We start from the raw sequence: 23,782 nt of genomic DNA, 5'->3' as shown, positions 1-23,782 counted from the left end.
AACCATCCTCTGTGTGCTGGTACAGGCACTCACACTTTTACATGTGGCTCTTTGGTTTAGTTGTCTTTTAAGAATTCCAGTGAGATAATGATTTCTTCATATCCAAGGAAATGGGAGTCTGGAGAGGGTCATGTGACTGGCCCTGGGTCAGAGTCTGGGAGCAAGTCAGTGGAGACAGGTCTGTTCTCTTAATAATGCTCTCACTGAAACTCATGCAATGAAGTCTTGGTGCAATGATTTTGTTGGGTACACACTTCAGAGTCAAAGATAAAGAATGGTAAAAAAAAAAATCAAATATTACTACAGACTTTCCTGCACTGAAATTAGTGTCCATTCCAATAAAAAAGGAACCCCATTGAAAGTAGTAAAACAGACACTTTAGGAGGGTTCCATAAAGAAGCTGTTATCTAAAAATCATATAAAACAGCTATTTTCTATGTTTTAATCAAGGATGACAAGAAGATAAGTCCCTAGATAATTTTTATATAGCCGATCTGACAGGTGAGGATAGAGTCAGACTAAATTACAATGAATATAATTGTTTATATGGAGTTATTAGTAATTAAAATATTATCTGAATGGTTATTTGATGTTCTATTTTAAAAAGTTTCTTTAAAGCTTTACAAATACTTAAAAAAAAAAAAAGCTAGTTGAAAATACTAATACTGCAGTGTATACTCTTTCAGGTCAAGAGCAGCCAGTGGAAGAGTTCTCATCTTTTGCAATTACTTACAGTGACAAGGCCAGCATCTGTTTTGCAGTCATCTTCTGAAAAACAGGAAATAAAAATCTCACTTAGAAAATAAGTTTGAAAATTTCTTGTGTGTGAACTGAAAACACACCAAATACCTACTTGTTTTTAATGATGTTTCTACAGGGTGTTTACGAGGTCTTCCTCTTTTCCTTTTAATAATTACCGGCTGATCTTCCTAAGGGGGAAAGGGAAAAAAAAAAAGGGAATAGAAAAGTTCTATCAACTATTACACAAATAGTTTGCTTTCTCAGAATGGAATTTAGAGTTCCCTCCCAAGAGGGTTCAAATTCCAGCTTTGTCTCTTAAAAAAACACGTGACCTTGGGGTGAGTGGTTCGTCTTTCTTGGCGCAGTCACCTCAGCTGAGGAACACTGGTAGCTGCATTATGAATTCCCGGAGCCCTGAGGACTATGAGGTAAAGAGGTAATGGGAGTGCTCCGTGTCAGCTTTTACTTCTGTAATAAATATGCACGTCCACTTTGTGGCGATTTACTCCTGGTCACTTGTGATCAATGCCATCCCTTACAAAAAATAAAGGAGGCCAACGAAGACAAAGAGAACTACTTAAAAACTGTATCAAGACAGGCAAACTTTGTGAGGGCTATCTAGAGGATCTGGCTGGGGTACAGCTTGTCTCTTGATTTATGGGCCTGCGTCTCAGGTCACTGCGACTCTGGGTCCCACTGGGTTCTCTGCAAATCCCAAGGGGCCAGGAGCGGCAGAACTGGAGGTCTGCCTCTCCTGCAGCCTCTCAGGAGCCCCTGACCTCGCCCCGTCAGGCTGGTCCCGGCTGGCACTTGCGGCCGGCGCTCTGCACAGCCTGCCGCTGCTCCCGTTTCGTCCCGCAGGACCCCCGGGCTCGGCTGCCCCGTTCTCCGTGCTGAGCTGGAGCCTGGCTTGAATGTGCTAAGCTTCCCGGTCAGGAAGGCACGTGGACACTGAGGTACAGATCTGGGCTGATCCCATGGGGCTGACAGGAGGAGGTCTCATACAAATGTTGGGAGAAAATGAAGACACAGAGGACAAAATACATCAAAATGACACTGATAAAGTGCTCTGTGTGAAATGCTACCCGCTGCACTAAAAAAAGAGCTACTTCAAAAGCATTTAAGAACGACCTTGCGTAAGAGCACACAGATGCTCTGTTTTTAGTACTTGAAGAAACCTGAACAGACAAATATGAAAAACATCTCACCTCCTGAGATTTTACGGTGTCATCGTCATTCTGCTCTGTTTTTTCACCGGCAGCTTCACTGCTGCTGGATTCATCTGCAGAAAGAGCAGAGCGCGTGACCGCCGGGCCCACACTCAGCCTCAGTGCCAGGACGCCCACCAAGGTGACCTAGTCATCCGCAGGCACAGACCGCGTTGCCGGGCGGACACGCTGACGTTGTAAGCCAGAGTCAGGTGAGCCAACGAGCAGCCCACTTCGCGCAGAGCGGGACCTCGATTAAAAGCGATCTCCAAGCCCTGTATCTCCAAGCCCTGTTACACTCAGCACGATGCACTGTGCTGTATGAGGGGGGAGAAAGACCAGCAAACCGCAGTTTCAGCTGGCGAAGCCTGGTGAGAGAGGTGCTGACTGCTTTGAAGGATTAGTCTCTCTCAACAGTTTAACTGAGGAGATGTCTTACTCACCTTTCTCTTCCATGGCCCTCGAAGCAGTGATGTCTGTCTTAGAACTTGCTTTAGATAACTCTTCCAAATCCCCAGAGCTCTCTTCCTATGGAGAAGTTGAACAAGAAAAGAAGCTCCCTTCTTATACCCATTTCCATATAATTACTTCAAAACTAATCCCTAGCCTGTTTGTTGGACGTTTTTTTTTAAAAAGTAACTCTTTTGCTGCTTGGCAGACTATACAAAAAGATTCAAATTCTGAAGGCAGAAAAACACAAGATAAGGTTATAAAGCAACAAGGCCATTATTTTTCCTCCTGCAAAATAGAAACTGGTCCTTTCGCTGACCCTGGACTTTACAAGAGAAACTCCAAAGAAAGAACTTAAAGGAATTTCCAAGAGATATTTTTTCATTGCTGGTGGAGGGGAGGGACCAGAGGAAAGGGATAAAGGAGAAGGAGCCAAAGAGAACTTCTGGTGTCCAACTGGGCTGATTTAGAGAAATGGTCTATCAATGGTTATATTATCTGCCCTTAGTTTGCAAAAAAGTTTTGAGCATGAAATAACCAGTTGTTTACACTATAGTATTAGTATACAAAAAATTATACAAACTAAATTTAAAATCAGAGGACTGTTTTATATATGGAATTTTTAAATAAAAATAATTAAGTCAGAATATATTTAAATTTACCATTAAAAATCGTACATGAAGTTAAAAGGAAAGTGAAAGTCGCTCAAGTCGTGTCCGACTCTTTGCGACCCCGTGGACTATAGCCCACCAGGCTCCTCCATCCATGGAATTCTCCAGGCAAGAATACTGAAGTGGGTTGCCATTCCCTTCTCCAAGGGATCTTCCCAACCCAGGGATCGAACTCAGGTCTCCCGCATTGCAGGCGGGTCCTTTATCGTCTGAGCCACAAGGGAAGCCCTACATGAAGTTAAAGAAAAACTTAAAAGCTACCCTTTAATCTGCCTCGCTCCAAATTAAGAAGTATTGTCCCAAGATTTTTGTCCTCAACAGGGCAGGGGAAGGGGTGGGCTTTTGAAAACCTGTTTCTTTCCTTGGCCATGACCAACTGAAATTCATGACAATGTATGACTTCACCTCTTCGGTTGTTAAAATTCTTTTACTACTTTTTATTTAGTATATCAGTTACTGGGGGGAAAAAGGAGAGTATAAACTGGCTTCTGTGGGCTGGTAGTCAGCTGTATATATTTTTGGAAGCTGACTTAATACTTTTGGTACAAGCTGGAAAAAACTAGATTAGGGAAAGAAAGAGAAAGAGAAGATAGTGGCAGACTGGAATAGTCAGTAAGTATTGAGTCTCAGGAACGTTAAGAGTATCTGTGAAGAGGAGAAACCTGGCCTAGAACAAAAGACAGAGTAAGAACAGAAATAAATATTTGTGTGTTACTTCCGCAAGGCACAAGATGAAAACAAGACCACAGGAGAAAAGGGCAATGAGTGAGGCCTCATCCTTGGACAGTCTATGTTTTAGGGGCTGGAGGTATGGTAAAGAGAGGCCTATGTATTAAAATTTTTAAATTGCATGTATCACTGTATTTCACTGTTCTGATATAAGTATATCTGTAACAAAGCTTATTATACTTGGGAACAAAGGACCTGGACGTCTAAAGAAGTCAAGAATACCACTGAACAAAAACCTAAGCAATGATTATATATAAACTGTCATAATAATACAATCTTGCAGTTTATGATTATAAAGTATAACATTTTTCTTTGATAGAGTCTAAAAACTATACACCTTTTACAATAAATACACAAAATACATATACACAGTGATGTAAACAGGCTTCCCCTAAAACTTAAATTAAAATATGTGGAAAAAATACCTTTCTGTCTTGTGGCTCAGTTCCGGAACACTGCCTCTGTGCTGTTTCTATTTTGGAATCCAGGACATCTGGGGTATCGTCTGTAAATCAGTTTAAACAGAATCACAAAGGAATAAAAGCTAAATGAAAAATGAAATGCATAGTTCTATTTTAAGACAGTTTGAGACTTCTTTCTTAGGCTTATGATACAGTGAAGCCAAACTTATTCTAAATGTATTTATAATGTCATGTGACATTGAGTACTGAGCACTGGCCTTGGTCTTAGCAAAGCCAAAAAATAAAAAATCTACAAATGCTTAAATGACTCCAACAAAACAGGAGGTTCTGTGGAGAGGGCTTAGGGCATAGAATTTCTAGACATACTTTTTAACTTCCTGAACAACTTACCATCTAAGTGGTCTGGCTTAGTGATGAAGACCATGATCTTGGGAATCAGATTTACTTAGTGGAGAAAAAGTCACAATTTCTCAAAATCTTAATTTCTTTATTTATAAAATGGCAATAATATCTGACTCACATAGTTATTGGGAATGTGTATAAAGTACTGGAGATAGTACCCAGCTTTGGTATGAACTCAATAATTACAAAATATGTTCCCAACCAAAAAAGTAAAGTATGTAACTATCCATTGTTTCTCACATATTATTTAATATGTATTTACTGAGTTTGCATTTTGTGTCAGGTATTAAACTATAAAAGTCTCTGCACTGTCCAAAATCGGAGCCACTAGCCACAATGGCTCCTAAAATTTAAATTAATACAATTCAAATACAATTAAAAATTCAGCCTTTCATTCACACTGACTACATTCAAGTGCTCAATAGTCATGTGCCTTGTAGCTACTAGTAAACAAAACAAATACGGAACATTTCCACCTCTGAGCAAGTTCTATGGGCTGGCATTGTTACAGACTGAGAGAAAATCAACAGTATGAAGCACAGAAGTGTTATTATTACATGCATATTCCTAGAGTGCTTCACTAGTTCTGTGAGGCCTCTGTTTATGACATAAAATAAGGAACTCAGTGGCACCTGGGGCCCAGGTGACAGAGGGAACCTGGGTTTTTATGATATCCAGGGGCTGGGTCTTCGCCAGGAACAATCTAGCTTCTAGTTCAAGTCCAGAAAAGACCCTGGAGGAGTCAGGCTGGTCTGGAAACACATGAGACTCAAGAGTTGTAGACGATTACTACCCTCAAGAATTTTCTATGCTATTGGCCCACTATTTCGATGTGGAAATAATATGATTTTCAGAGATGTTTAAAACAGGAACATGTATATTCTAGATACCCAGTTCATCTTCGGAAGAGAGGTACTCCTTCTTCCTTTTTCTTTTAGGTATGTGCCTTTCTTCCTCTTCAACCTGGAATTAAGAGCGACTGTAGTAAAGGCAGGGGAACCTGGATCCAATTCTGCTTCAATGGGCGCACACTGTATTAGTTTCTAGTCCTTGAGACAAATTTTTAAAAAATCGAGAATGATACTTCTGTCATCTAGATTCAGACTAGACTCATTTCGTAAGCTTGAGTCTTTTTTTTTGTTTGTTTGTTTTTAAAGACTGGAATATAATAAACTCATAAAAAATATCCAAATCTATTTCTGATTTCATAATGTATTTCAACAATCTAAAATATGTTAAAAATATTCTCATTTTACCACCTTTGAAGTCAATCTAGTTTTGTAATTGATGGCATGTCATAAATTAACTGGCAGCATTTTTCTGCTCTCTTGGTGACCCATTAAAAGGCTGATGAAAGGCAGCATATGAGAAAACAGTACAGACATGTCCAAATAATTCTACAACCTGCTAAATTACCTAATCTTACAAAAGCATAAACAAGTAACAGATATAGAGAACTCGTAATACCTATTAACACATTTAATTTCTCATTTATACAGAGAGCTAAAAGCCCTGGTGTACAGGAGAAAGCACTATTCATAAAACATGGAAGTACTTGGGTTTCCTACCAAAACCCACCTCTTTAGGATTTGCTTCAACACCGCGACATCTTAAGGCTTCTGTGTTGTCTTTTCCACCATTGGATATCTCTGAGTAAGAAATACAAAAGAAAAAAGAAAAAACAAACCCCCTTAAGTATACACTCCAATACTTACTTTAGGCACATGTGCGGAATGGGAAAGGAAAAGAGGAAGGGACTTGACAAGTGATTGTGGTGTGATCCTTACACAACTATGTCAGGTTAAGTTCCACGATTTCCATTTCTAGCATGCGTGAGCGGGGCTCAGTGGCAGGCTCCCTGGCATTTACCCGGCAGACTTCACGGCCACTCCCCCAGCCCCTGAGCAGCAGAGCATGAGCGCGTGTCCAAGGGACACGGCACCGCACGCACAGCCGCTCTCTCTGGCACTCACGGACAAGTCACACTTGCACACTAACCGTCCTCTAACAGAAGGGGCGATACAAATAAAAATAACTGTACAGGGGATTAAGACCTCTTCCCCATTCCTGAAACAGGGAATGAACATCAGTAGGAATTAGTACAACTCTGTAGTTTGTTCTGAGACCAGAATTGGCCCTCTGGAGCTGGCCGTCTTTACAGGTGGCGTGGAATAAGGCCTGACTCCTGGAACAAGCACATAAACGTGACGTCCCTGGTCTGCTACCACACGAAGGCTGCTTGTCAGAAGGCAACACAGTTAACTACGCAGCACAGACCCTCTCCTATAAGACAAACCACAGGGGACTATACATTTTGTATTCACAATGGATAAACCCTTTGTGAGGTTCCTGCCAAACTCTAGTTGTTATTTAAGGCAAGGGACCATTTATAAGCTACATGACCTTGAGGGAGCCAGTGGCCTGCTCCCCATGTCTGTTTCTTCAACTACAGATGTGATGCTGTGAATGCTCACTTTACTGGATTATATGAGTTACATGATTAAGAATTTGCCAAGTAATTATAATTAGCACAGGGCCTGCCACATAAAAGGCACTAGACAAATGACAATTACAATTAATATTAAAATTATACTATGAAATTCATTAACTTACCTTCTTTGCTATAAAATTTCCCATGAACTTCAGTTGTTTCTGAGCCTGCATTTTCGACCTAAACACACAATAGAAAAGGCTATTTATGGATATTCTCACAAAAATCTTGAATATCTAGAAAATAATATGGCTGTTTGTGAGAACACTTAAAGGGACTGAAGAACGTGTTCTTTTAAATTTCACCCAGAATTTCAAGAGCAGAGGACACTTTCTTTTTGAAGAAGTTTCAGTTTAACAAATTAGCATCCTACTATGTTTATTCTCCTTGTCTTTAAAGCAGTTATGGTAAAAGAGTAAGAAATAAAGAGAGAAAAAACTTTGGAAATTCTCTTTCCATCCAATGATCCGTCATGATTTTCTTTTTTAAAAAATGTTGAGGGATTCTGTCAATCTGTTATAATGTTTCCCTCAGGTAAACTTTGTCCATTTTACTGTTTTTTTAAACTGAGGGAAAGTCTCCAGATATCCCTCATGTCTGCTCAGTCACTTCGGTCGTGTCCGACTCTTTGCAACCCCACAGACTGTGCCCACCAGGCTCCTCTGTCCATGGGATTCTCCAGGCAAGGACACTAGAGTGGGCTGCCATTCCCTTCTCCAGGGATCTTCCCCATCCAGGGATTGAACCCGAGTTTCTTATGTCTCCTGCACTGGCAGGTGAGTTCTTCACCACACTAAAGCCACCTGGGAAGCCCCCAGAATATCCTACAACATTCTAAACCCCAGCCATAGAATTTCCTACTTGGAAAGGAGGACAGACGTGCTCAGATAGGGAGAAGGCAGCTGCTGCAGCACACAGTGGGGCAGCCCTGGAGATGCAGCCACACTGCGATTCCTTTGAGCTCTTCGAGGGTAAACCCCAACAGAACCAAGTGGGGCTTGTCTCTCCCTTTCCCTCAGCAGACTGGGTTGAGGGCCCAGATACAGCCTGGGATGTCTCAACACGGGGAGGTAAGCCCCCCAGCACCACGGGTGTTTGGTGAGAAGCAGGGCTCTTCTGAGTCTCCTAGTGACACTGGAAAGAATGTGACTATCTGTGATTTACAAGCATTTTACAAAATGTGCACTCCTCTATGCATTAAGAAAGACCAAAAAAAAAAAAATTCCTTCAAGGACAAAAGGGATTATGAGAGCCACAGCTAGGAAAAAAATATGTATCCATGGCAATTACAGTTTAGTACATTCACAAACACTTTCTAAAGATATACAGTGAAGTTCTTAAAGTTGGTCTGGTCTACAGCACTGGGATAATTTAAAACACCACAGTCCAATTTGCAGGCCTATTATAGCAATAAAAAATAGAAAGTTCCCAATTCTTCAAAGAATTTCATTAAGATTACCAGGGGAGCTCCCAAGTCCGAGGGATCTGGATCTATTTCCTTGGTTCTGCCTCATGATATTTCCTTCTTCTATTTCCTCGGTTTTGTCTCATGATATTTCCTTCTTCTGTTTCCTTGGTTCTCTCTCATGATATTGGCCTAAAGAGCCACTAGAACACAGAGCTGCTGAATTCAGAGTGACTCCTTTTTTTCTGAGATAAGCAACTAAATTTCCTGACACCACTGGATAAAGTTGAACATGAAATTAAAGATGTGAGTAGGCTGAATTTCAATGGAGAGCACACTACAAATGGCCTCACCTCCTAAAGAAACGCAGGGCCAGCCCCTCCCAAAAATGTAATCACTTTCAAAACCCCAAATCAGAACAATCCCAAGTGATAACAACAAAATCCAAACAATTACGGTGGCTTACATTTGGTGATTCAATCGCCAGCGAAGGCTCCCTCTGCAGTTCAACTGTTCAAAGACAAAAATGAGAAATGAGGAAGCTGAAAGCTGGTTCTGAACTACAGAAACAGATCGAGAGCTTTTAGTTAAGTGAGACTGTGTCGCTAAGGGGCCCAGCTGCCTTTGTGAATTATAACTTCTGGGCCAATTATTTTCTATCAATACCATCTATGTTCTGTCACACAACCAGAACAACGACAAAAATAACGTTCCCTGTTTTTAGAGTAATGGCAGCGATCCATTAGATCACTACAGTGATTTAACCATGTTGGCGATCTGAGGCTTGGAAGGAAGGTGGGGAAGGTCTCCACTGTAACTGTTAAGTGACAGGGTAACGCTGGTTCATTTAAAAATAATCCCATCAAATGAAGAGTTAGATCTTATCCCCTAGAACAGCAAAGGTCTATTTATATTCTTTGGAAGACTGAAGTACAAGGCCTACTGTTTCTACTCAACAATGACAGAACACACATTTTTCTTTTAAACAACTTCCTTTTACGTAAGTAGATCTCTTATTGAACTGTACCTAAACACAGTCTGAAATATAACTCTGGGAACAAAGAACTTTAGAATCCAAAAATGTTACCTTCTTGACAATTAACAAATGGGATGTTAATTATGTGTACTCTAACACATACACAGGAATTTTAACTAATATCATCTATCCAAGTTTTGGGAAGATTAGTCATTGTCAGGGTTTTAACATGTCAGGACAAGTGGCTTACCAGGTCTTGGGGTGGTCTTCCAGGAACCCCTGGTATTTCTGCTTATAAGGTTCCTGTGGTCACATACTTCAAAGGCTGCCCTTTCAGATGGTTTGCCTTGGAAGATCCCCACCCTGACAGCCCCAGATAGCCCGGACTGAGGATTTATACATACACACCACTGCTCACACACTGCCTCTCTTGTTGCCTGGTGCACCGAATACACACCTACTTGTTCTTCAATATTTGTCTCCAAATGAGGGGGGATATCAAGTGCTTGAAATGAAAATTTAAATGTATATGTTCTTTGACCTCTCAGTTCACTTTTTCAAAAACACTAGGGGAAGTACATGGTTACACATATATTGAAGCTCACTGCAAGCGTTATTTATAACAGTAAAACCCAGAAACACTGGGGGGCACTAAAAGACCTAACAACAGGTGGGACCATGCGTTACAGACCACTATTAAAACAAATGAAGTTGATCTGTATACACTGACAATGAAGGATGCCCACAAGACATGGCTGAGTTTAAAAAAAAATTATAGAAAATGTAATAACTCAGGCACCTAAACTGAAATAGAAGTCTCAGGATTTCGGCCATGAATGACAGCACACGGTATCTTCCTAGAGGCCAAGAATGGGAAAGCGACTGCTTCTGCTGGGGATTAAGAGAGAAGGTAAGAAACTGGGCCTTCGAAAGATGTCTTTGCTCCTGGATCATGCTTTGCCTGAACTTCTCAGTGTTTTGAATGCTATGGACTGGATGCTTGTGTCCCCCTCATACTGAATATACTGCCACCCATCCCCTATATTAAACACGTCATCCCCAGGGTGACGGTGGTATAGTGAGGGTCTCTGGCGGGTGGTCAGATTTACATGAGGTCATGTGTAAAGTGGTCCGGAGACCGAAGTGTTTGAGAACTGCTGTCCTAACCCTGTCTGAGGCTGAGACTCTACCCTTCACACCTTTAGCGGACGCTGAAGACTGGCGCAGAGAGAGACAGCAGAGGCTCTGCAAGCGGGGAGGAGCTTCAGTGACGCAGCAACGGCCAGAGCCCAGGGGTCAAGAGCGTGAAGTTAAAAGAAGTGGGCACACGGGCACAGACTGGCCTTTTGGAAATGAGCTGTGATGGTGCCTGGAAGGACAGGGAGGGCCACAGAGACATACTTGTGGGTGAGAGCAAGGGTCTGCTCCAAAGTAGCTCGTTTGGCCACAATTATTCGGAGACATCAGATTTAAACAACAACCTTATGTGATTTTGACTGAGGTTAACACTTGATGAAGAAAAAGTGTAAGTTAAAAATGAAATAGCAAAAAGTTTTCTCTAACCTATGTTAAAAAATGAGAGGTAAATCCATATAGCCTATCAATGTTTTATTACGAATTAGCTATAAATTTTAAGTGGTAATAAAAGATAAACCCACACGTAAGGAAAAAATAATGTGAACAACCACTAAAAGGAGTTTACCTGTTCCACTCAGCTTTCTCCCACTTGGACTTCCTGGTGGTGCTGAAACGTCATGATTTTTCTCTTCCCCTGATGGCACAAATACCTAAAAAGTCCAAGGCACCGTAAGAAGGTAAATGAGGTTTTTGAAATAAGAAGTTAATTCACCTCAAGTGAGTTAAACAAAGCACTCAGCATCCTGTCAACCTTTAGGAACAAAAAGGTAAAAGTAATCTCGTATTTCATCCATCAATGGCTCTCCTACTGCGCTAAAGTGAAATGCTGAGTACAGCACACAAGTCCTTTCTGATCTGGTCCCACTTCTTTAAGAGGCTTGAAGTCTCAGCGCAGCTCAGCCCTGGAACTACTGCAATGCTCAGGACTCACGACTGGCTCTTCCCTTTCTGTGTCCTCGGGTACACTCCCACCCTATTTGCAAAAGTCCACTCCAACGTCCTCCTGCAAGCCGTCTCCCCCCCACCCACTGGCCCTGCTGTGAGGCGAGGCGCCTCTGCCCTGCGCGCACAGCCCCCATGTTTACCACTATCTTGTCATGTGGCCTCTGAGGTGCCAGGAGATCAGGCGGGAAGGGGCATGGAGACTAAACTGTGTAAAGCACACAGGCTGTAGCAGAAGAACAAGAGAAGCTCCTCCCAAAGTAGATTTTATTCTAAATGCAATGAGGAGTCACTGGAAATTTCAAGCAGAGCAATGACATGACCTGATTTATGCTTTTCAAGCTAACTCTCAGGGCTGGGTGAAGACTGGAGGAGGGGCTGGAGAGGAAGCAGAATGGGGACACTACCTACCCGGGCTGAGGCTTAGACGGGGTAGGAGCCGTAGAAACAGAAATAGGTGGATTCAAGTTACATTTTGGGAATGGAGACGATAAGAACCAGCAATAGATGAAATGTGGGGTGACTGAGGGTGACCCTTGGGTTTCTGGTCTGAGTGGATGGATTGATGATGGTGCTATCAGCTGAGACTACTGAGGCTCTGAACTCTTCCCTCACGAGACGTGACGGTAACAGAACTGAAATAGCTTCAGTGCAGTGAGAGCGGGGGCTGCACCCTGCTCGTACATACATCTACATACGGTGAGAAGGAACGGGCACCACTGACCGTTCAGCCTAACTCAAGAATCAGCCATACCTCAGGTTCCAAGTTGGTTTTCGGTCCCAGTCCCCCCAGAGCATTCGATGGAGACTCTTCGCTGCCTAAAGAAATGCAAACCATTCAATCAGTTTAAGAATTTGCTTGCAAAATACATCTTGAGTCAAAAGGTAACAGAACGTTGTCTAGTTACTATCTAGAGATGCCATGCCCTCTTCCATCCTGTTTTAGTTTGCTGTCAGTAGAAAACAACAAAGGGGAATATGTCTGAAAATTCTCAGATAAAAGGCAAAGGGTCATTCACTCATTTTGGGGGGTGCTCAGCCCTCACATTTGGGGGGATGGAATGTGTGTAAAAATGTTTCCTGCTGCTATGATGGCTGCCCACAAAGAATGATACGCTACAATTTGCGAGGACGTCTTATTTCCAAGTATTTTTCTATAGATATCTGTATCAAGCTTGTCCCTAAAAGAAAACATTCAAGGCCACTGAGATACATTCCTAATAAAGACAGTGATTTGTGAACACATTCATTTTACTTGCTTTGTGCTGACACAGAAAAGTTGGACATAAAAGTTAAAAACTGTGAAGCAGATAAAAAGGGAACAGGATTTTCTCTACTAGACTCAAACCTGTCCCTTTCTTTCCTTCCCTCCTCTGTCCTGCGAATTGTTCCTCTCACCTGCCCACATGGAAGCCTCCCAAGAAAACCCTTACTTTCTCCAGGAGGCTGTGGGCTTTTCCTTGCTAAAAGTCCTTCTATTCCTGCTCCTTCAAAGGGAAGGAGAGGCAGGAGGCAAGAGGAATAACAGACTGTAGCAATGGCTGAATCAGAGAAACTTTCAGAGCATTCAACTCACCCTAAGTTAAAGTCAACAAATAAATTTAAAGTCATTTATTTCAACCCTTGGAACATCTCAGTGTCTCCGAAGTCCCCATAAGGAACAGGCCTCAGCCTCCGAGTAGCACTTAGATGGTATTTCAGCTTAAAAGCGCAGCTTGCTCCCATTTACACAGAGTGGAGAGGAAGACAGCATTCCCTGCTTGCTTCCTGTCCAGCCCACGTACCCACTCTGAGTTCTCACAGCATCCTGTTAAGCCTGTCCTAAGCACCCGTCACGGTGCTGTATCACAGCCTAAACACAATATGTGGCTGGATTCACAAGCATCTTCCCATCATTTCTGAATCCACAGTGGTACCTGGTATTATGTGTCTGAAGTGGGTGACTAAGTGGTTAATCAATGACTGAGCTCCAAGCTTACACCTTTGAAAAGTACCAAGTTTCCAACAAGACTGGCACTCTCTGAAATCTAGCACAAGAGAACACGATTCTTTTCTTCTTCAAATACTAAGCCAGAAACTAGTCCATTTACACAAACAATAAACGCTGCTAAATAAAACATAATTAGAAGCAGCCAGCTAGACTGAACTGACACACACGTGGAATCTGTAATAAGTCACATGAGGGCTGGAACGGGGTTGTTATGTGCTACTGTCCCCTTCTCACACAACAGAAAGCTGAGGCTCAGATGTACTTTTTTTCCTAAGAGGCATCCGAGTACTGTGCAAGTTATTTAAACTCTCCGAACTTTCATTTGTAAAATGAGGATGATTAAAAAAAAAAATCTCATTTCATACACTGCTGTAAGGCGCCTTCATTTTGACTGATAAGAAACCTGAAGGTCAAAGATGTTTAGTAACTTACAACAGTCCTACAGACGACACTTGTCCAGCCGATGAGACAGCTGGCAGCCTCCTCACTGCTCATGTCGCACATGAGCAGTGGGTCTAAGACTAACCGTTTAAACATAATTTAGAGAAGCCTGACCCTCAAGTTGGATGACAGTGATTTTGCTACATTCTAGAACCAAAACCTCCATGGTGGCTCAGACAGTAAAGCGTCTGCCTACAACGTGGGAGCCCCGGGTTCAATCCCTGGGTCAGGAAGATTTCCTGGAGAAGGAAATGGCAACCCACTCTAGTGTTCTTGCCTGGAAAATCCCATGGATGGAGGAGCCTGGTAGGCTACAGTCCATGGGTCCCAAAGACTTGGACACTGCTGAGCAACTTCACTTTCACTTTCAGAACCAAAACCATCTTAAATGTCCTGTACACACAATTATCTTTATAAAACACGAAAAATTGTACTTAAAGAGTCTCACCTAGGTCACGCAAATTTTCTTCAGAAGAAACAGTGACTTGAAGACCTTGCTGGCAGGACTTGGTCACGCTGTTACCTTCTGTTTTCTCAGCGAACGCTGGGACAGTGCACTGGCCACGGTGGTCACTCTTGCTGGTCAAGTTCTGCTCCTGCTTAGAGGCTGAGAGCGCTACACCATAGGCGGTGGGGAGGGCTGCTGTGTGGGAAGGAGCCGGTTCTGACCCCTGGCCATTAACACATTCCACGGTGGTGGTTTTCAAGTCGCCCTCAGGCCCCCGCGGGTCATCAGCTTTTTTAGCACCGGGACTGACTGCTGTCAAGCACACACTGACGGAGGTGCCCTCGGGCACCTGCTCTGGTCCTTGCGGGTCGACAGGTGAGTCCCCGCTCCCCCCTGCTGGACACCTCGCTGGCGTGCTGCCCCCTGCTGTCCCCGCCTCAGGCCTTTCATCTTCTCTCTGAACTCTGTCTGCACAGTCCTTGCCAAGCCCCTTGCTCTCCAACACCCGCCTGACACCTGCAGAGAGCATGCTGACCAATGCCGGGTCATGCCCTTCCCCAGTGCCCCCTGCCACCACGGGGCCCACTTCTTCTCCCCCTGTGGAGGGCCCAGGACACTGACACGTGTCCTCGGCCATTAGGCTGGACAAGGGGGCCTGAGGAGGGCTCCTCTTCGTGGCTGACGGGGCATCCTTTCCTTTGGGGCTGCCTGCACTCGGATGAACCTCTTCTTGCCGGTCGAGACCGGCGGGGGCCAGCAGGCATTCGGCCGTGCTGGTGGAGATGATGGCGGCGTCGCTCACGTCCTCCGGGCCCACGACGGCGGGCGGCTCCTCCTCCTGCGGGAGGGCGCCCGCCATGACCGCCTCACAGCCTTCCGAGGTGCTGGTGGAAATCATGGCCGCGTCGCTCGTCTCTTCCGCCGGCGTGACCGAGGCCCGGGCGTCCTCTCGAGCGAGCGCACTGGACACCGGGCCCTCGCAGTCCTCTCCGGAGCTTGTGGAGATGATGGCGCTGCCGTCCTTCTCCTCCAGGACGGGTGGCTCATGCTCCCGTTCCGTAGCCACACCACAAACACAGGCCTCGCAATCTTCCGCGATGCTGGTGGAAATGAGGGCACATTCGTCCTTCTCCTCCTTGCTGGTTGAAGCGAGGGGGCTCTTGGCTTGCGCGGGCGCGCTGGGCGTGGGCCCCTCGAAGTCGTCGGCACTCACGGGGGCCAGCCCTTTGGCTCGGTCTTCCGTGGCTGCCACCGGCTGCGGACTCTGGGCGCCGTGGAGGGCTGCCGCGCTGGAAATGGGCACTTCGAACTCCTCCCCGATGCTCGTGGAAATCATGGCACACTCGTCTTTCTCCTCGTTCCTCGCAGCTGTGAGCTGGCTCCCGTCACCCGACGCCGCGCTGGGCATGGGGGCCTCGAATTCCTCCACGTTCGCTCTGGGGCCTTCCGCGCCCTCTTCAGGCCTTGGGGCGCTTGAACGGCCCGCCCGCATGTCTACCACGGTGCTCAGCTGCGGGGTGCGATCGCCTGTCGTGCTGGTGGAGATCACCACGCCCTTCCCTTCACCTGAGCCCCCAGCCACCCCGGCCTGGTTGGCGATACTGTCACTGGCTGTGGCGGCCACGAGGCCGTCGCAGTCTTCGTTTTCCACGGAGGTGATGACACCCTCGTCTTCTCTTTCGCCCGGCGATGTGTGAGGCGGCGCGTGTTCTGGGACAGCTGCGGACACGAGGGCCTCGCAGCGGCCCCCCACCAGGCCGGTGGAGGGCGTGGTGTCGTCGGCTTTCTCCTTTCTGCTGAGCTCACTGTCCCTGCGGTCTGGAGCCGCGCTGGTCATGGGCCCCTGGCGACCCTCGGGAGCGGGCGCCGCCACACCCTCCGCTGCAACCCCGCTGCTGACGCTGCTCTCCACGACCCCTCTGGCGCTGGAGCAGATCTCGGCGTCTTTAGCGTCCTTCTCCGCGCCACTCACGCTGTCCACGGTACTCTCGTTCGCGTGCGGGACGGTGCCGCCGGCCTCGGCATCCACGAGGCCCGCCGCAGGGCCGAGCTGCCTGTCCACTCCTGCACTCTCGCAGACCGACCCCCCTTCGCTCTCCTCCTCCATCCCTGTGCACGTGGACGCGTGCCCGACCTCGTTCCCCCGGCCCGTGCTGGTCACCACGCCCTCCCCTTCGTCTTCGTCCTCCTTGGCGCCCGTGCTGGTCACCACGCCCTCGTCGTCGCCGGGGCCGGCAGCCACCACCGGCGCATCAGTGGGGTCTTTGGCTACTGTGCTGTCCATGGCACTCTCTTCGTTTTCTTCGGATTCGGAACTCAGGGCAAAGCCTTCGCCGCTCTCCTCTGAACCTGTGCAGCTCGCCAGGCCCTCCGCATCCTCCTCAGTGATCCCGGTGCTGGTGACGGCACTCTCACCCTCGGGGCCGTCTGTCACAGAAGCGCTTTCCTCTTGGGCAGCGCTGGCTGCCGCGGGCGTGGGGGTGTCTACTGGGCCCCCGGGGGCCCCCGTCACCCTGCGCTGCTCCTGTAGCCCCACGCCAGCCGCGGAGCACAAGACGCCGCCGTCTCTTCTCCCCCCTGCCCCTGTGCACGTCACCGTCCCCTCGCTTTCCTTCTTGGGACCTGCTCTCCGCGGGCTTCTCTGGAATCCATCCAACTCTTCGTTGCTCAGGGACCCCTCCCTGATGTCCATCCCGGCGCTTGTTACTGCCCCGTCGCTCTCAACCTCACTGATAAACGTGACCGTTCCTTCCACGAGGTCGGAGTCTCCACCTGAAGACCCATCGCACTTGCCCTCAGAGCCCGCGCTGGTCACAGCGTCGTCCTTCTCCTCGGAGGCTACGCTCCTGGCGTCAGCCCCGGTGGTCCCCACGGGGGCCGTCTCAGGTTCTGTCTTTCTTTCTTCAGGCTCGGCCACGGCGCATTCCCCACTTTCTCCTTCTTTGGTGCTTGTGAGGAACGTTTCGCTTTCTGCAAATCCTTCTGTGACAACACCCCCACCTTCCTCTGCCGCGGCAAAGACAGTGCCTTCTCTGGCTTCCGCCCCGACATGAAGAGGGTGGTTTTCGGAGCACATGCCTGTCGTGAGGCCTTCGTCCGCCTCGATGCTTGTGCAAGGCACGGCCACCCCACCCTCCACCATCTCTGCAGATGTGGTTGTGGCCGTCCCCGCCTTCACCGGGTTTAGGGGAACACTGCTGTCCTTCCCTTCAGTGCTGCTGGCGATGGAAGCCTTTTCTCTACCAGGCCTGGCTGTCGGTGTCTCAGCTTTCCCGCTCCTTTGATGTAGAACAGAGGACACGGCGTTGCTTCCGGCACTGGTGTCCACCTCACTGTGTCCGTGCCTTCTGTCAGCATCGGCTGGTGTGTTTTTGGCTTCACCTGGGCCTCTGCTCTGCTCAAGTCCAAGAGGATCTGAGTTCATGCCTACCACCTGATCAACAGCAGCACCAGCCTTGTCACCATTTTCCACAGAAGCCCTAACTGTATGCTTCGAATTTGAGTCCCTTCCTTTCCCATCTGCATCCATCAAGCCACCTTCCTTGTCAGCATCCTCATTTCCCACCGTCCTGTCTGCTGACTCACTGCCCACAGGCGTGTCTGCTTTCCCTTGCCTGCTGTGCGGCACGAAGGCCTGGGCAACCTCCGGAATGCGTCCTCTGCTCTCCACGCTGGCTTCTGCTGGTGTATCTACCATGGAAACTGCATCGCCTTCTCTGCTGTCACTTGTCCTAGGGACTTCTGATTCCCCAACAGTCCAGCTTTGCCTAGGGATTTCAGAGTGGTGGCCGAGCAAGGTGCTGGCTGTGGCACCTTCTGACCCAGTTCCTTTGTCAACTACAGGAGGCACCCCTGAATCGTGAGACTGTTTCTGAGGCCCAGCAGCCATGGGGCCTAAGGATGGGGCGGGATCTGCCTTTGTGGAATGTTTAAGAGTGGCGTCTCCTGGAGCAAGGCGTTCTTCAGTGGGCTTGGTGGTGGTTTTCAAATTCTTCTGTGCCCTGTCACTTTCTGACGGGGCATGGGGTAACAAACAGTGACTCGTTTCAGAGTCTACATTCATTTCGTGAGTTCCTCGTTGAGTGGACTCCTTCTCCCCAGAGTTAAGTTTGGACACGGAGCTTTGGAGATGCATTTTCTTGGTCAGGGTGCTTCTATGGTCAGCGTGCTTTTCAGAATTACCAACAGCTCCTGTTCCACGTCCTGATCTACAGGCCGGAGACGCTGTTTTTGAGTCCCCCGTGGGAGTCTGTAACTCCTCCTTCAGGACTGCAGTGGTAGTTTTTTGTTTCATAACATTTTCTGAGTCAAGGTCTTGCTGAGAGCTATTGCTGCCATCTTGGGTTTTGCGGACCTCTGCTACATTTTCCGTGGCTGGCTCGGGATCAATTTCCATTGGCTCTTGTTCAGGTATCAGGGCAGGATCACTTTTTTTTGGTCTCTGAAGGGAGGAACTACTGGGAGCGCCCGAAGGGTTTGCTGCTGGTTTTTCTTCTCCTTTAGCCATCTCTTGGGATACGCTGCCTCTTCGATTTTCACACAACCTTCTACTTAACTTCTTCTCTACGACCGAACCACTTCCTCTGGGCTTCTCGTGACTGCCGTCACCTTCTTTTCCATCCTTGTCCTCTGTTTTGCTGTCTTCCTTCTTTTTCGCGTCCTTACTACCGTGCTTTAAGCTCCTGCTTTTGTGCCCGTCTGACAGCCTTCTCTCGAGTCTGGTGGCGCCTGACTCTTTGTCACCCTTGCACCTCTCCTTTGCTGGCGGCAACTTCGCTCTGTGACCAGACTCTCTCTGCACATTATGTGCTGAAGGGGCCGCACTCTCTGACGTGGGGTCCACACCGCTCTCCTCAGAAGGTCTGTCTTCAACCCTGGACTTGCGCTGTCTCTCTGGGTCACCTTCTTCAGTGTTCTTCTCCTTCTCTGGTTTTGGAGTGGTTGCCAGTTTTGTGGTATTTTCCTGTGATTCTGTTTCAGATGCTTTCAACTGTTTGCCTTGGCTTCTGGACTTAGTCTTCAACACAAGTTTCTCTTCCAACAAGCTCTTGGTTCTTCGCCTCTCCTTGTGAACCACCTCTTCTGGTTTGGAATTACTATCTGCGTTAGTCGAGTCATTATCACATTTATCCTCGGAGTAACTTTCGCTTCTTCTCTGTACTGTGCTTCCATGTTGCCTGGAGCTCAGAGAGTCCTTCTGAATTTTAGAATCACTTGATCTTCTTGATTTGTGCTCTGCTTTCGTTTTGTCAGCTGACCCGTGCCTCTCTTTCTTATTTTCTTTACGAACGTTCTCGTCGGTTTTTATGATATACTCAGAAACTGGTTTACCATCTTTGCCCAAAACTGACAATTTCCTTTCATTCCGGTGTTTACTTCTCCGTTCAGCTTTATCATCTGACGCAAGTTTTGTTTGCTGACTTGTCTTCTGAACGTTCTCATCTTTCAGGCCTCTCTCAGAAGAGTGGAGCTCAGCCTCGTCACCTGCTTTATGTGCACTGTCACCTTTGTACTTGTGTTTTGTAGACGGTTTGTCTTCTGACAGAGTTTTCTCTTTTTCAGGCTTTTCCTTGGAGGACTTTGCCTCTTTCTTAGGCAGGCTTTTTAAATGTGGTGTTTCTGAATCATCTTTCTTTAGATGCTTTTCGTTTTTGAGCGTGCTTTTCTGTTTCTGGGGCTCTTCTGTGCCACTTTCTAAGCGTTCCACTGGCCTTTTTCCATCCCTTGTGTCAGTCTCTTCCTGCACCCCTTCCACCACAACAGGGGTAGAAGTCCGTCTCTTGTGTTCCCTTTCTATTTTGGATTCGTTTTTGTTTTCATCAGCTGGGTGCAAAGACTCTGAAAGTCTCCGGGCAGGTTTACTTGGTTCACTCTTTGCATGAACATGCTTCAAATCCTTGGAAGAAGATGCTTTTTCCTTTTCACAATGCTGTAAGAAAATAAAAGTTAAAATATGAGACCTACTAAGATTAGTTTTTATATTCAAATCTAAAATTTGGGTGCATTTAGTATGTTGCCTGTTGTAACATGCTTGTTGTTGTTGTTGAAGTTCTTAAGCCACGCGACTCTTTGTGACCCCACTGACTGTAGCCTGCCAGGCTCCCCCGTCCATGGGATTTCCCAGGCAAGAATACTGGAGTGGTGTGCCATTTCCTTCTCCAGGCAGTCTTCCTGACCCAGGTATCGAACCTGCGTCTCCTGAATTGGCAGGTGAATTCTTTACCACATGCTACACCTTACTTATTTCACCTCTGCCAGCAGCTGGTAGGTATTATTAACTTATTTCTATGCATCAGGAACCTGAAACTCAGGAAGGTTCAATAATGAGACACCCAGCAATGAGTTCAGATAATTTCATTCCAGGTCTAATACTCTTCCCACTATAATAGCAGCATCTTTATAAGGAGTAGTTCTTTCTCCTGAGGTGCATCCAGGCATTTGAAGGCCTTCTCAGACTTTAAATTAATAAAGCCCACTAATGCCCAGTGGTCACTAATAAACAGAAGCTGAAAGAATGTCATTAGTTCTTTTTAGTCCAAAAGCTTAATACCTAATGAAGGCAATTAAAAATTTTACAATGAAATAAAGGTATCTTACATTTTAATTTAGAAATGTAAATTATCTATGGGAACTTCATGAATTTAGGTTACCAGTAAGACAGTTTATTTAGGAAGCTTCAAATGCACATAGAAACTCATGGTAACTAATAGTAATCATATACATCAGATGTACATGTTCATATCCAAGGGAAGATACCAATAGACCAAAGCAGCCAAACCTTCCTCCTGACCCACAGTCTGGTGCTGACTGGACTGATGTTAATGACCAACAACACTTTATAATAAGGACTCATGAACTAGCTATAATTATTCTTATTTAAACAATGGGCTGAAATCCTCAGAAAGCCCTTTGTGTTTCTGGGTCAGTTTATCACTGCACCTTTTTTACACTTTAACATGAAGATTAATACACTATTACTATAGGGACTGGGACATAGCAAGATCTTAAAAAAATACTTTAAAATTAAATTCCACAAATAAAGAACTAACAGGGATGCCATCAACCTAATTTTACAATAAGTTCTAACCAATTAATGTGAATACAATCTTATGAGATCATTTTTCACAGGAATTTCTCATAAAATAAAGTTAAATATTAAAAATATAACATTAGAATATCAGGATATACTATATGACTCTAATTTCTACATAAAGGCATTAAGAATATTTACCAGCTATGAATAATTAATTACTAAATTATTACTGCTTCCCTTAGAAGTGTTAAGATATTCAATAGTTCAGCTATAGAATTATAAATATGGAAGTGTATAGAAAGATAAAAACCCAGTGAAAACAAAAGTTTATCACAGTAAAACAAAAGGGAGAAGAAATGTACTTACTGAACATTTTGAGGGTATTTTTATCTACATAGTTTTACTATTTAAAATGATCACATCTTAGAAAACAGTCTAAGTGCTCAACTATAAGGAAATGCTTAAATTATGGTATATTCATTCAATGCAAGCTATATAACCATCAGATATAATAATTAGGAAGCTACAGCATGAAATGAGCATGGGGGAATGTTAAAAACACTATGCAAGATTACATTTGCTCTACAAAATTATGAACATATGTGGGTGAGAAATGGAAAAGAATGATAATTTGTTAGCAGAGGGATTTTAGCTTTTTCCTCCTTTTCTTTTTCATTATTATTCCTGGCTATTTTATTATTGTCAATTTAAGAAACAAGAGGTGGGGGAATTGGGGAAAGAGAGAAGAGGAGAAAAGTAGCTATTATCCAGATAAAAGATCACATGAATCAACTTGCCAAAATGAAGAATTTAGGCCATAATAGGATGGGGGAGCTGGAATGCGATAGACTTTCTATTCAAGGTAGAAAAAAAATCAGACTGTATTCTAAGTTTTACTACAAAGAACTGAATGGCTAATATCTAACAGAAGAGCATTTAAAATGGGGTTTTACTAATTAAGACATACCTCACTTGTTTTGAGTGTTTCTCTGGAATCTTCTTCAGGTTGCTGTTTCTTTTTAGCATTCTCATCAATGTTCCTAGGTAGGGCAAAACGTGAAGTAAGAACTTTGGACCAAAAAACGTGATTTAAATTTCTCAGCAAGATTTAAAAACAAGCTGAGCTTTTCTTTACTATAAAACACTTAACTGGTACCTAGAGACTCGTGCACTTCAAATTAAGTCCTATTCTTGGTTGACAGTGAAGAGCTAAATCCCGAATGTGAAGTGGACCACTCTTGGTCCTACAGGGAAGTATTCTTGAAACAAAAATTTGTGATCTGTCACTTGAAGATGCATATGATATGGGCTCCAATTTCACTTTGGAAGTCTTATCTTCTGAATAAACAGAGCAGTTCTACTTATTCAGATCGAGAAGGCGGAAGTCTGTAAGGAAATGAGAGCCACCTCCTCTGACCGAGTTCTGCAGATTATTGACTCAGCTAAAATTACTGATTTAGTTACCTTCAAGTCTAAAATAAACTTACAGAACTGCACGTTGCTGGTACAGCAATGCTATAGCCCATGCCTACACAGCCACCCTTAGTCTCTTCAGCTTTGTGATTCTTACAGAATTAACCGTGATCATGTGGTGCTAAAAACCATGTTTGGCTTGGAACTCTGGTTTATGGGAAGGAGCATGAGACACTACTGAAGTGTGTGGGCAGGCTAGAGAACGGAGGCAGCCACCATCAGTAAGAGGCGACTGAATGTCCGGAACAGGAATGGCTCCTGAGTGCTGCCAGAGGTCTACACACTCTCTGAGACTCTAGGGACAACTGTGTGCTTATGCACATGCATTTCTCTGGGCAAAGAGTCCAATGGTTCCATTAGATTATCAAATAAAGTCTGCCCCCACCCCCACAAAAGAAAGAGATTAGTACACACTATTTTGAAATATCACAGATATTAATACAATGAATTAATACTGAAAAGGAAATCCTAAAAGGCATTTCATAAACATGGAATAATTTGCACGTTCTAGGTCTGGCTCTTTACTGTCATTTTCAATGCCTCTCTTCTGAAAGCATGCCGAGAGAATGTTATAATGGGAGTGTGGCCAAATAAATACGTACCTGGAATCCTTTTTCCTCCTTTTGCTTAAGGCTACCTTTTTCTCTAAAACTTTCCGCTCTTTAAGGACTTCTTTAATTCGGGGGGCTTTGGGCTCCAAACCTTTTGTAGATGGTTCTTCTAAGTCCACACTGCTTTTGCCTGAGGAAGAAGCAATCAACAAACTATGTTTCAGAACACAATTTTTATCAGTGCAATCTTTATTCTTCATTAAGATTTTCTA

The 23,782-nt window shown here is 45.2% G+C and overlaps 1 protein-coding gene across 3 annotated transcripts in view; it reads right to left on the bottom strand.

The window, feature by feature from the left end:
* BOD1L1 (biorientation of chromosomes in cell division 1 like 1) overlaps nucleotides 1-23,782 on the bottom strand; it is a 50,167-nt gene that overhangs the window by 10,388 nt on the left and 15,997 nt on the right. For 2 of the 3 annotated variants that reach the window (XM_061145501.1, XM_061145502.1), the window contains 14 exons: nucleotides 23,562-23,700; nucleotides 22,454-22,526; nucleotides 14,454-20,382; nucleotides 12,329-12,393; nucleotides 11,198-11,282; nucleotides 8,986-9,029; nucleotides 7,237-7,294; nucleotides 6,202-6,272; nucleotides 5,514-5,586; nucleotides 4,225-4,304; nucleotides 2,393-2,477; nucleotides 1,950-2,023; nucleotides 854-929; nucleotides 734-768 (listed from right to left, as the gene is read on the bottom strand). In XM_061145501.1, the coding sequence (XP_061001484.1) occupies nucleotides 734-768; nucleotides 854-929; nucleotides 1,950-2,023; nucleotides 2,393-2,477; nucleotides 4,225-4,304; nucleotides 5,514-5,586; nucleotides 6,202-6,272; nucleotides 7,237-7,294; nucleotides 8,986-9,029; nucleotides 11,198-11,282; nucleotides 12,329-12,393; nucleotides 14,454-20,382; nucleotides 22,454-22,526; nucleotides 23,562-23,700 (6,887 nt within the window). Of the gene's footprint in view, nucleotides 1-733; nucleotides 769-853; nucleotides 930-1,949; nucleotides 2,024-2,392; nucleotides 2,478-4,224; nucleotides 4,305-5,513; nucleotides 5,587-6,201; nucleotides 6,273-7,236; nucleotides 7,295-8,985; nucleotides 9,030-11,197; nucleotides 11,283-12,328; nucleotides 12,394-14,453; nucleotides 20,383-22,453; nucleotides 22,527-23,561; nucleotides 23,701-23,782 lie in introns of those variants that run through there. The other variant, XM_061145504.1, reaches the window with a different exon arrangement.

This window comes from Dama dama, chromosome 6 (genome assembly GCF_033118175.1).
Source record: "Dama dama isolate Ldn47 chromosome 6, ASM3311817v1, whole genome shotgun sequence".
In the NCBI taxonomy this organism is placed as follows: domain Eukaryota; kingdom Metazoa; phylum Chordata; class Mammalia; order Artiodactyla; family Cervidae; genus Dama; species Dama dama.
The sequence above is the reverse complement of the archived record's forward strand: the minus strand, read 5'-3'. Positions and strand labels throughout refer to the sequence as shown.